At 42.9% G+C, this 11,829-nt stretch overlaps 2 protein-coding genes across 2 annotated transcripts; both read left to right on the plus strand.

The window, feature by feature from the left end:
- Positions 1-24: 24 nt before the first annotated feature.
- LOC138210817 (tripartite motif-containing protein 16-like) lies at positions 25-4,252 on the plus strand. Its single transcript, XM_069170149.1, has one exon. The coding sequence runs from the start codon at positions 1,643-1,645 to the stop codon at positions 3,305-3,307; it is 1,665 nt and encodes a 554-aa protein (XP_069026250.1). The 5' UTR covers positions 25-1,642; the 3' UTR covers positions 3,308-4,252.
- A 1,948-nt stretch (positions 4,253-6,200) lies between these two features.
- LOC138210816 (tripartite motif-containing protein 16-like) lies at positions 6,201-8,805 on the plus strand. The gene has a single exon (XM_069170147.1). It carries the CDS (start codon positions 6,201-6,203, stop codon positions 7,878-7,880), a length of 1,680 nt encoding a protein of 559 aa, XP_069026248.1. The 3' UTR covers positions 7,881-8,805.
- Positions 8,806-11,829: the final 3,024 nt, after the last annotated feature.

The raw sequence follows: 11,829 nt of genomic DNA on the forward strand, positions 1-11,829 counted from the left end.
CAACAAGTGTTAAAGGTGAAGGAAGGATGAAGAGAAAGGCTGCCCCCTGGTGGACAGATGAGTGTTGGAGAGCAGCGACAGAAAGAAACAAAGCTCTCTTAGGTTATGAAGAAAAATCACATCACTTCCAGAATTTAATACAATACGAACAAGCAGAAACGAGAGTTCATAAAAAAAATCATTCTGAAAGCAAAGAGGGAAATCTGGAAGAGTTATTGGATCAGATTTGGGGGATGATTAGAAGCAGGAGAGGAATTAGAAGAGTACGGCAGGTTAGTTAAGATTATAAGATTATGGAAATAATGATTCCACACAGATTCAGATTTTCTCCGTCGGGATCTGCGCCTGTCTCTGTTTGTCGTTCCCTCCGTTTCCCCCGATCTCCCTTTTCCTGGTGTTTCCTGTCTCCCCTGTTTGTTTCTGTCCTCCAGGTGTTTCTATGTTCTGGTCTGCGTCTGGAGGGTTTGGATTCATTGGTCAGCGCCTCCAGTCACCTCCCACTACCACACCTCTTTCAGCTGGCACAGCTGCTTCTCATCCCGGTAATCACCACCTGGCAGCACGTGAACCCCGGACCTGGACTCCACCTGCGTCCGTCCGTCCGTCCGATCGTCTCACCTGGTACCACGTTGCAAGTTCGGTAAGTCCGGTTCTGACCCCCCTTGTCTGTCTCCCGCCTGCCGCGGTCCTGCCTGTCTGTCTGCTACCAGGTGGTACGTACCCGCCGTCCTCCGTCGGTTCCTCGGAGACCACCGGGTGTCCGGCCCCCTGCTCGGCGTCGGTTCCTCGGAGACCACCTTGCTGCCCGGTGTGGAGCGCGGGGACCGGTGTCCATTGTCTGAGGCTATTAGAAGACGGTTTGTAACTTTCACCAGTCCTGTTTCTGTGCTGTGATGAACTCTAAAGCCCGACTGAACATCTTCAAACAGACCGTTCCTCTGGAAATGATCACAAAGTTGATTTGCAACAACTTTTTCAAGGATTTTAGAAACAAACGGCAGGTTGGTAACTGGTCTGTAAGTTTTCCTGAAACAGCTGATCAAGAGTCGGCTTTCTAAGTACAGTTTTGATTACAGACACTTTAAAAGCTTGTGGTACATAAACGGTTCCATGAGAAAGGTTTGATCTGATCTAATATAGAAGTACTAATTAAAGGGAAGACTTCCTCGAGGAGTTTAGTTGGGATGAGATCCAAGAGACCGGTAGATGATCCAGATGAGAAAATAATTGAAGTTAGCTTGGAGATCTCAACAGGAGAGAAATGTTCAATTTGGGTGTAACAGACTAAAAGTCTGACTTTTTAAAGGAGTTACCACAAAGTTTAGGTCTGGGGTTAATTGATAAGCTCGAGTGGAAGATTACTGCCAGAATCTGGAGGAATATGATAATATGGGAGGAGTTGTTTCATATCTTTGTCCACTTTTATATAAAGTCTGAGGGCACAACACAGGACAACATTTTGGAGAACAGAAAACTGGAGTGCAAATTGTGAACACAGAATCAAAGAAGGATCTAGAATTTAAAAACTTGAGGTGACGAGTGTTTTAAACAGGAAATGATTGAAAAGGAGGCTTGACTACAAAGTGCTTCTCTCCTCTTCCTGGAAGTGAAACTCACACAGTCACTGCTGCTGAGAGGTGAAATGGAGCAGAAAGGAGTTCAGCTGGACCGAGAAACCTTCTCTTGTTCCATCTGTCTGGATCTACTGAAGGATCCGGTGACTCTTCCATGTGGACACAACTACTGCATGGAGTGTATTAAAGTCCACTGGGACGGACAGGACGGGACAGGAGTCTACAGCTGTCCTCGGTGCAGGCAGGACTTCATACCGAGGCCTGTCCTGGACAAAAACACCATGTTGGCAGCTTTAGTGGAGGAGCTGAAGAAGACTGGACTCCAAGCTGCTCCTGCTGATCACTGCTATGCTGGACCTGAAGATGTGGCCTGTGATGTCTGCACTGGGAGAAAACTGAAAGCTGTCAAGTCCTGTTTATTCTGTCTTGTTTCTTATTGTGAGAAACACCTTCAGCCTCATTATGATGTCGCTCCATTAAAGAAACACAAGCTGGTGAACCCCTCCAAGAAGCTCCAGGAGAACATCTGCTCTCTTCACGACGAGGTGATGAAGATGTTCTGCCGCACCGATCGTCAGATTATCTGTTCTCTCTGCTCTGTGGAGGAACATAAAGACCACGACACCGTCTCAGCTGCAGCAGAAAGGACCGAGAGGCAGAGAGAGCTCGAGGGGAGTCGAGGAAACGTCCAGCAGAAAATCCAGGACAGACCGAAAGATGTGAAGCTGCTTCAGCAGGAGGTGGAGGACATCAATCAGTCTGCTGAGAAAACACTGGAGGGCAGCGAGAAGCTCTTCACCCAGCTGATGAGTCTCCTCCAGGAAAGAAGCCGCGATGTGAAGCAGGAGGTCAGATCCCAGCAGGAAACCCAAGTGAGTCGAGTCAAAGAGCTTCAGGAGAAGCTGGAGCAGGAGATCGCTGAGCTGAAGAGGAAAGACGCCGAGCTGGAGCAGCTCTCACACACAGAGGATCACAACGAGTTCCTGCACAACTACCCCTCAGTGTCAGCACTCAGTGAGCCTACAGACTCATCCAGCATCCATATCCGTCCTCTCACCTACTTTCAGGATGTGACAGCAGCTGTGTCAGAGGCCAGAGATAAACTACAGCAAGTTCTGGATGAAGAATGGAAGAAGATCTCAGTGTCAGTGAAGGAAGTGGACGATTTACTGTCACACCCAAAGACCAGAGCTGGATTCTTAAGATATTCACAAGAAATCACACTGGATCCAAACACAGCATACAGACAGATGTTATTATCTGATGGGAACCGAAAAGTAACACGAATGGATCAGAATCAGTCTTATTCTGATCATCCAGACAGATTCATTGGATGTTGTCAGGTCCTGAGTAGAGAGAGTCTGACTGGACGTTGTTACTTTGAGGTGGAGATGAGAGGAAGAGGAGGAGTTGATGTAGCAGTCGCATACAAGAATATCAACAGAACAGAGAGCTGGATGGAAAGTGTGTTTGGACGTAATAACAAATCTTGGTCATTAGATTGTTCCAATAACAGTCTTTGGTACAACAACATTGAAACTCCCGTCTCAGGTCCTCCATCCTCCAGAGTGGGGGTGTACCTGGATCACAGTGCAGGTACTCTGTCCTTCTACAGCGTCTCTGAGACCATGACTCTCCTCCACAGAGTCCAGACCACGTTCACTCAGCCGCTCCACGCTGGGTTTTTGTCTGCTTTCGTTGGAGACTCTGCTGAGTTTTGTAAACTGAAATAAACTGAAGTCTTTCAGGTTTCAGTGGGTTTAAACCTGCATTTTCATTTTCCATTTCATTTTCTCTCCATCATTGAGGCGTTTCTGCTCTGAACAAAGATCTGCTGTCAATCAAGCATTATGGGCGGCCCCCGGACGTCTTCTTGATAGTTGTTATCTTCATGTTAATATGTTTTATTATTGTTTTTAAGCTCTTTTCACACCGTTCCTGTAGTGAAAACCACGTATCTCTAAATGTGGTGAAGTTGAATTAGATTATTTTCTGATAATTTAAAGTGATTTAAATGTTCTTTTATGGACTGAGATGATTCTCCTGCTAAATTAACTATTTTAAAAAACGTGACAAAGCTGAAAAGGTGTTTATTTCTTAGATACGTGGTTCTCACAGGACAGCAACGCTCCAAATATGTGATGATCTGGTTCAATATGACGCTTTACAAATCAACAATATATAAAGTAGTTGAAATGAGCAAAACCTTCAGTGACTATGACGGTAAAATTCACTTTAATCCAGCAGCAATATGAATCTAAAAACATCACATATATAATAGGAAAACACTAACAGGGAACGTTTTCTGCTTCGTGTGTACTTTTACTTTTTGTGTTTTCAGTGTATTTTTGCTGACGATACTTTTACTCCAACAAGGTTTTGAATGCAGGACTTCTAGTATTTTCAGTCTGGTATCAGAACTTTTTCTGAAATAAAGGAGCTGAATTCTTTCACTGCTTCATATATAGTAATATAGATTATTCAGAGGGAACAAAGCAGCACTTTTACTTGAATACTTTCACTAAATGTTGCTGCTAACGCTTCTGTACTTTTACCTGATTAAGCTGTTTAATTAAGGACTTTGACTTGTAATGGAGTATCTTTGTTTTCTTTGCTGTATTTGTACTTTTACTTCAATAAATGTTCTGAATACTTCATCCACCATTTGTCTGAGTTGAATTTGAAACTAGATTAGATGTTCACACGGGGAACACGTCTGCACTACATTTAACTATAGTATGGAGGAATCTAGCAGGGATGTGTGAGTGGGATGTAGAAGATGAAACATCGGTGGGTGGTGGCCATTTTCCAATATGCTGTAAAGTATCATTACAAAGGAGGAAGCAGGAGATATAGTGGGTAAGTGGGTCTTTAAAATATATATATATAAGAGCGAAATGGATCAAATAGATTTAAATGAAGATATTGAAGAGATTGATAGAAAATTAATATTTACAGTGCTGGAAGCTGCAAATCCAACAAGTGTTAAAGGTGAAGGAAGGATGAAGAGAAAGGCTGCCCCCTGGTGGACAGATGAGTGTTGGAGAGCAGCGACAGAAAGAAACAAAGCTCTCTTAGGTTATGAAGAAAAATCACATCACTTCCAGAATTTAATACAATACGAACAAGCAGAAACGAGGGTTCATAAAAAATTATTCTGAAAGCAAAGAGGGAAATCTGGAAGAGTTATTGGATCAGATTTGGGGGATGATTAGAAGCAGGAGAGGAATTAGAAGAGTACGGCAGGTTAGTTAAGATTATAAGATTATGGAAATAATGATTACAGACAGATTCACATTTTATTTTGAAACCAGGGAGAATGATACCAACTCATCAAAGTGGATTTCAGAAAGGTAGAGGAACTATCGACCCAGTTATTTGTTTAGAAACAGAAATTTAAAAAGAGCTCAAGTGAATAAGGACTCAGTGATGTGTTTTTTGATGTGGAAAAGGCATCATGATTTGGTTTGGAAGGAGGGATTGTTGATGAAATTAAATATGATAGGAATATGTGTCAGAACATGTCATCGGATTAAAGAGATAAATGATGTTTCCTCTCAAGTTCAGGGTGATGTTGAACGATCCCTTTTTGCTGATGATGGATCAGAAATGAATGCTACCTACATATCATCCTTTTAGCCAGGCCACATAAATCAGTGTTGTTCACCAGGAAGAGAGGAGTTGATGCTCAGATAAAGATTCATGGACAAAACATCATGACGGTAAGATTCACTTTAATCCAGCAGCAATATGAATCTAAAAACATCATGTATATAATAGTAAAACACCAACAGGGAGCATTTTCTGCTTCGTGTGTACTTTTACTTTTTGTGTTTTCAGTGTATTTTTGCTGACGATACTTTTACTTCAACAAGGTTTTGAATGCAGGACTTCTAGTATTTTCAGTCTGGTATCAGAACTTTTTCTGAAATAAAGGAGCTGAATTCTTTCACTGCTTCATATATAGTAATATAGATTATTCAGAGGGAACAAAGCAGCACTTTTACTTTAATACTTTCACTAAATGTTGCTGCTAACGCTTCTGTACTTTTACCTGAGTAAGCTGTTTAACTAAGGACTTTGACTTGTAATGAAGTATCTTTGTTTTCTTTGCTGTATTTGTACTTTTACTTCAATAAATGTTCTGAATACTTCATCCACCATTTGTCTGAGTTGAATTAGACTAAATGGTGCTGCTTGTTTCCAGAATGGCCACCAGAGGGAGCACTCTGCCACTGACAGCGCTCGTTGCCCCTGGAGACTAATAAGTGAACTTATCAGAGGTAAAACAAAGATCCTCAAATCTTTGTTTCATGTTACAGCAGCAGAAACAGAGGGCGTCTCAGTTTGTGGGGGAAACTTCAACTTAGTCATGAATCACAGCCGAGACGACGAGTTTGAGGAGGAATAAAAAAAACTGCTCTCAAACTCAGCAGCTGCAGTCTGTCACGTTTCCTTGTTCCCTCCATCAGATCTGCAGCTGGAAGATGGGCGGAGCCAACATGGGTGGAGTCTAAGAGCTGATGTCCTCATTGGCTGCAGAGTCACATGATATTTAAATCAGCTGAAACTATTTTGATCTTTCAGTAAGTGAAACTCACACAGTCACTGCTGCTGAGAGGTGAAATGGAGCAGAAAGGAGTTCAGTTGGACCGAGAAACCTTCTCTTGTTGCATCTGTCTGGATCTACTGAAGGATCCTGTGACTCTTCCATGTGGACACAACTACTGCATGGAGTGTATTAAAGTCCACTGGGACGGACAGGACGGGACGGGAGTCTACAGCTGTCCTCAGTGCAGTCAGGCCTTCACACCGAGGCCTGTCCTGGACAAAAACACCATGTTGGCAGCTTTAGTGGAGGAGCTGAAGAAGACTGGACTCCAAGCTGCTCCTGCTGATCACTGCTATGCTGGACCTGAAGATGTGGCCTGTGATGTCTGCACTGGGAGAAAACTGAAAGCTGTCAAGTCCTGTTTAGTCTGTCTGGTTTCTTATTGTGAGAAACACCTTCAGCCTCATTATGATGTCGCTCCATTAAAGAAACACAAGCTGGTGAACCCCTCCAAGAAGCTCCAGGAGAACATCTGCTCTCTTCACGACGAGGTGATGAAGATGTTCTGCCGCACCGATCGTCAGATTATCTGTTATCTCTGCTCTGTGGAGGAACATAAAGACCACGACACCGTCTCAGCTGCAGCAGAAAGGACCGAGAGGCAGAGAGAGCTCGAGGGGAGTCGAGGAAACGTCCAGCAGAAAATCCAGGACAGACAGAAAGATGTGAAGCTGCTTCAGCAGGAGGTGGAGGACATCAATCAGTCTGCTGAGAAAACACTGGAGGGCAACGAGAAGCTCTTCACCCAGCTGATGCGTCTCCTCAAGAAAAGAAGCCTCGATGTGAAGCAGGAGGTCAGATCCCAGCAGGAAACCCAAGTGAGTCGAGTCAAAGAGCTTCAGGAGAAGCTGGAGCAGGAGATCGCTGAGCTGAAGAGGAAAGACGCCGAGCTGGAGCAGCTCTCACACACAGAGGATCACAACGAGTTCCTGCACAACTACCCCTCAGTGTCAGCACTCAGTGAGCCTACAGACTCATCCAGCATCCATATCCGTCCTCTCACCTACTTTCAGGATGTGACAGCAGCTGTGTCAGAGGTCAGAGATAAACTACAGCAAGTTCTGGATGAAGAATGGAAGAAGATCTCAGTGTCAGTGAATGAAGTGGACGTTTTACTGTCACAACCAGGACCAAAGACCAGAGCTGGATTCTTAAGATATTCACAAGAAATCACACTGGATCCAAACACAGCAAACAGACAGATGTTATTATCTGATGGGAACAGAAAAGTAACAGGAATGGATCAGAATCAGTCTTATTCTGATCATCCAGACAGATTCAGTAGATGTTGTCAGGTCCTGAGTAGAGAGAGTCTGACTGGACGTTGTTACTTTGAGGTGGAGAGGAGAGGAGGAGGAGTTGATTTAGCAGTCGCATACAAGAATATCAACAGAACAGAGAGCTGGGAGGAAAGTAGATTTGGACGTAATGACAATTCTTGGTCATTAAATTGTTCCAAGAACAGTCTTTGGTACAACAACATTGAAACTCCCGTCTCAGGTCCTCCATCCTCCAGAGTGGGGGTGTACCTGGATCACAGTGCAGGTACTCTGTCCTTCTACAGCGTCTCTGAGACCAGGACTCTCCTCCACAGAGTCCAGACCACGTTCACTCAGCCGCTCCACGTTGGGTTAGGGTTCGGGTTCGGGTTTTTCTCCGTTGGAGACTCTGCTGAGTTTTGTAAACTGAAATGAATTGAAGTCTTTCAGGTTTCAGTGGGTTTAAACCTGCATTTTCATTTTCCATTTCATTTTCTCTCCATCATTGAGGCGTTTCTGCTCTGAACAAAGATCTGCTGTCAATCAAGCATTATGGGCGTCACCTGGATGTCTTCTTGATAGTTGTTATCTTCATGTTAATATGTTTTATTATTGTTTTTAAGCTCTTTTCACACCGTTCCTGTAGTGAAAACCACGTATCTCTAAATTTGGTGAAGTTGAATTTTGAATTATTTTCTGATAATTTAAAGAGATTTAAATGTTCTTTTATGGACTGAGATGATTCTCCTGCTAAATTAACTATTTTAAAAACCTAACAAAGCTGAAAAGGTGTTTATTTCTTAGATACGTGGTTCTCACAGGACAGCAACGCTCCAAATATGTGATGATCTGGTTCAATATGACGCTTTACAAATCAACAATATATAAAGTAGTTGAAATGAGCAAAACCTTCAGTGACTATGACGGTAAAATTCACTTTAATCCAGCAGCAATATGAATCTACAAACATCACATATATAATAGTAAAACACCAACAGGGAACATTTTCTGCTTCGTGTGTACTTTTACTTTTTGTGTTTTCAGTGTATTTTTGCTGACGATACTTTTACTTCAACAAGGTTTTGAATGCAGGACTTCTAGTATTTTCAGTCTGGTATCAGAACTTTTTCTGAAATAAAGGAGCTGAATTCTTTCACTGCTTCATATATAGTAATATAGATTATTCAGAGGGAACAAAGCAGCACTTTTACTTTAATACTTTCACTAAATGTTGCTGCTAACGCTTCTGTACTTTTACCTGAGTAAGCTGTTTAATTAAGGCCTTTGACTTGTAATGGAGTATCTTTGTTTTCTTTGCTGTATTTGTACTTTTACTTCAATAAATGTTCTGAATACTTCATCCACCACTTGTCTGAGTTGAATTTGAAACGAGATTAGATGTTCACACGGGGAACACGTCTGCACTACATTTAACTATAGTATGGAGGAATCTAGCAGGGATGTGTGAGTGGGATGTAGAAGATGAAACATTGGTCGGTGGTGGCCATTTTCCAATATGCTGTAAAGTATCATTACAAAGGAGGAAGCAGGAGATATAGTGGGTAAGTGGGTCTTTAATATATATATATATGAGAGAGAAATGGATCAAATAGATTTAAATGAAGATATTGAAGAGATTGATAGAAAATTAATATTTACAGTGCTGGAAGCTGCAAATCCAACAAGTGCTAAAGGTGAAGGAAGGATGAAGAGAAAGGCTGCCCCCTGGTGGACAGATGAGTGTTGGAGAGCAGCGACAGAAAGAAACAAAGCTCTCTTAGGTTACGAAGAAAAATCACATCACTTCCAGAATTTAATACAATACGAACAAGCAGAAACGAGGGTTCATAAAAAATCATTCTGAAAGCAAAGAGTGAAATCTGGAAGAGTTATTGGATCAGATTTGGGGGATGATTAGAAGCAGGAGAGGAATTAGTAGAGGACAGCAGGTTAGTTAAGATTATAAGATTATGGAAATAATGATTACAGACAGATTCACATTTTATTTTGAAACCAGGGAGAATGATACCAACTCATCAAAGTGGATTTCAGAAAGGTAGAGGAACTATGGACCCAGTTATTTGTTTAGAAACAGAAATTTAATTAAAACTGCAAGCAGTGATGTACTGGCCCTCCCACTCCCAAGGACAGTCTCCCTGAAGTGCAGCACACCAGGGACCCAGTATCCCTGTGTAAAGTTGCTATTTTTGTCTTGTTTCCTGTCTCCAGCAGGGGGCGCTGGCGAGCCGTTTAGCCACGCCCACTTGCAAAACACATCAAATGTATCATCTCACCACACCGGATGTATGTGACACGTTTCGTGAGGTTTCAAGCATCCTTTGACCTTAAACATCAACTTCCTGTGCCACGGCAAGTCATCCAACTTTGCCGCATCGTCACGGCGACGCCCATTGACAAAGTCGAACGAATGTCTCAATATATCATCAACTACATGTTTAGGTTATTGTGACCTGAGTTTAGGTTATTGTGACCTGCCTTTAGGTTCATGGGATCAACCAGCTCGATGTAGAATGTGAAAGTATGAAAAGTGTCATTTTCAGTGGCCAACAGGGGGCGCTATGACTATGAGCGAATATTACCCCACAGGGGCCTTCAGGGCAGGGCTGTTATCATATCTGTGATGTTTGGAGAAGGTCGGTCCATATACATAAGATTTAAAGCAACTGGTAGCTTCATGGAGAGACGCTCAAAATGGCCGCCACGCTACGGGCACACACATCGATGAAAACGAATTATTTTAAGAAGATTTAATCCCAAACATGTTTTCTATCCATAGAACCTAAATTCAAGTCGGGCGACAAAATCCCTCAGAGGAGTTCGACAAAGTAGGTGTCAGAATTGCCCAAAATGGCGACTAAATTCAAAATGGTGGACTTCCTGTCGAGTTGACATAATGGTGCAATATAACTTTTTTGTGCGTCCAGGTGTGATATGCGTGTCCACCGGATTTGGTGAATTTAGGTAAATGTGGCCACCGGGGCATTTCTTTAGGGGGCGCTCTCGAGCCGTTTGGCCACGCCCACTCGCAAAACCCATATCAGATGTATTGTCTCACTGCGGCGGATGTATGTCACACGTTCCGTGAGGTTTCAAGCATCCTTTGACCTTAAACATCAACTTCCTGTGTCACGGCGAGACATCCAACTTTGCCACATCGTCACGTCGACGGCCATTAACAAAGTCGAACAAATGTCTCAATATATCATCAACTACATGTTTAGGTTATTGTGACCCGACTTTAGGTTCATGTGATCAACCAGCTCGACATAGAATGTGAAAGTATGAAAAGTGTCATTTCCAGTGGCCAACAGGGGGCGCTATGACTATGAGCGAATATTACCCCACAGGGGTCTTCAGGGCGGGGCTGTTATCATACCTGTGATGTTTGGAGAAGGTCGGTCCATGTACATAAGATTTAAAGCAACTCGTAGTTTCATGGCGAGACGCTCAAAATGGCCACCTCTTCTGGGCACACACATCGACGAAAACTAATTATTTTGATAACTTTTAATCCCAAACATGTTTTCTATCCAGAGAACCTAAATTCAAGTCGGGGCGACAAAATCCCTCAGAGGAGTTCGACAAAGTACAACATGTCAGAATCACCCAAAATGGCGACTAAATTCAAAATGGTGGACTTCCTGTCGAGTTGACATAAAGGTGCAATGTAACATTTTTCTGATACACTTGTCCACCGGATTTCGTGAATTTAGGTAAATGTGGCCGCCGGGGCATCTCTTTAGGGGGCGCTCTCGAGCCATTTGGCCACGCCCACTCGCAACAACACTGGAATACCAAATTTTTCGCCGGGAGACGAATGTTTATCCACTTTCATGAGTTTTTGAATATGATAAAGCCTCCAAAAAGGAAAATCACTTTACGTAAGAATAATAAGGAAAGAGAAAAATAATTCCTTGAAAAACAACAGGGCTTCACACCCTGAAAACCAGACTGGCCTGTCAGACCACGTTCCTTCGCGACAGGCCCGCCTCCTGTTTCACCTCATGAACGTGAACGCATCACAGAGATGAAGTTCAGGTGGTGTCTTTGAGGGAAGCTGAGAGAAGGAGGTGAAAGAGGAGGTGAAAGAGGAAGGCTCGTTTCACACACACACATTTCCCTTTTAACAGCATTGTATCAGTGTGTGATCAGTGTGTGTCGCAGCAGCACCTCCTCCTCATCATCATCACCATCACCACCACCTGCAGCATCTCCGGCCGCCCGGCAACACCGTGAGTTTTATTTTAAATATTCTGACTAACACTTCTGATGTTTTTACTTTCATCTCCAAGTATTTGTTTCTCTCTGTGACTGTTTTTTTTATTTTTGTTTTTATAAATGTTTGGATACTCCGGTTTTCAGC

Source organism: Embiotoca jacksoni, unplaced genomic scaffold (genome assembly GCF_022577435.1).
Source record: "Embiotoca jacksoni isolate LCO1_2020_lvr unplaced genomic scaffold, fEmbJac1.0.p SCAF_48, whole genome shotgun sequence".
Lineage (NCBI taxonomy): Eukaryota > Metazoa > Chordata > Actinopteri > Embiotocidae > Embiotoca > Embiotoca jacksoni.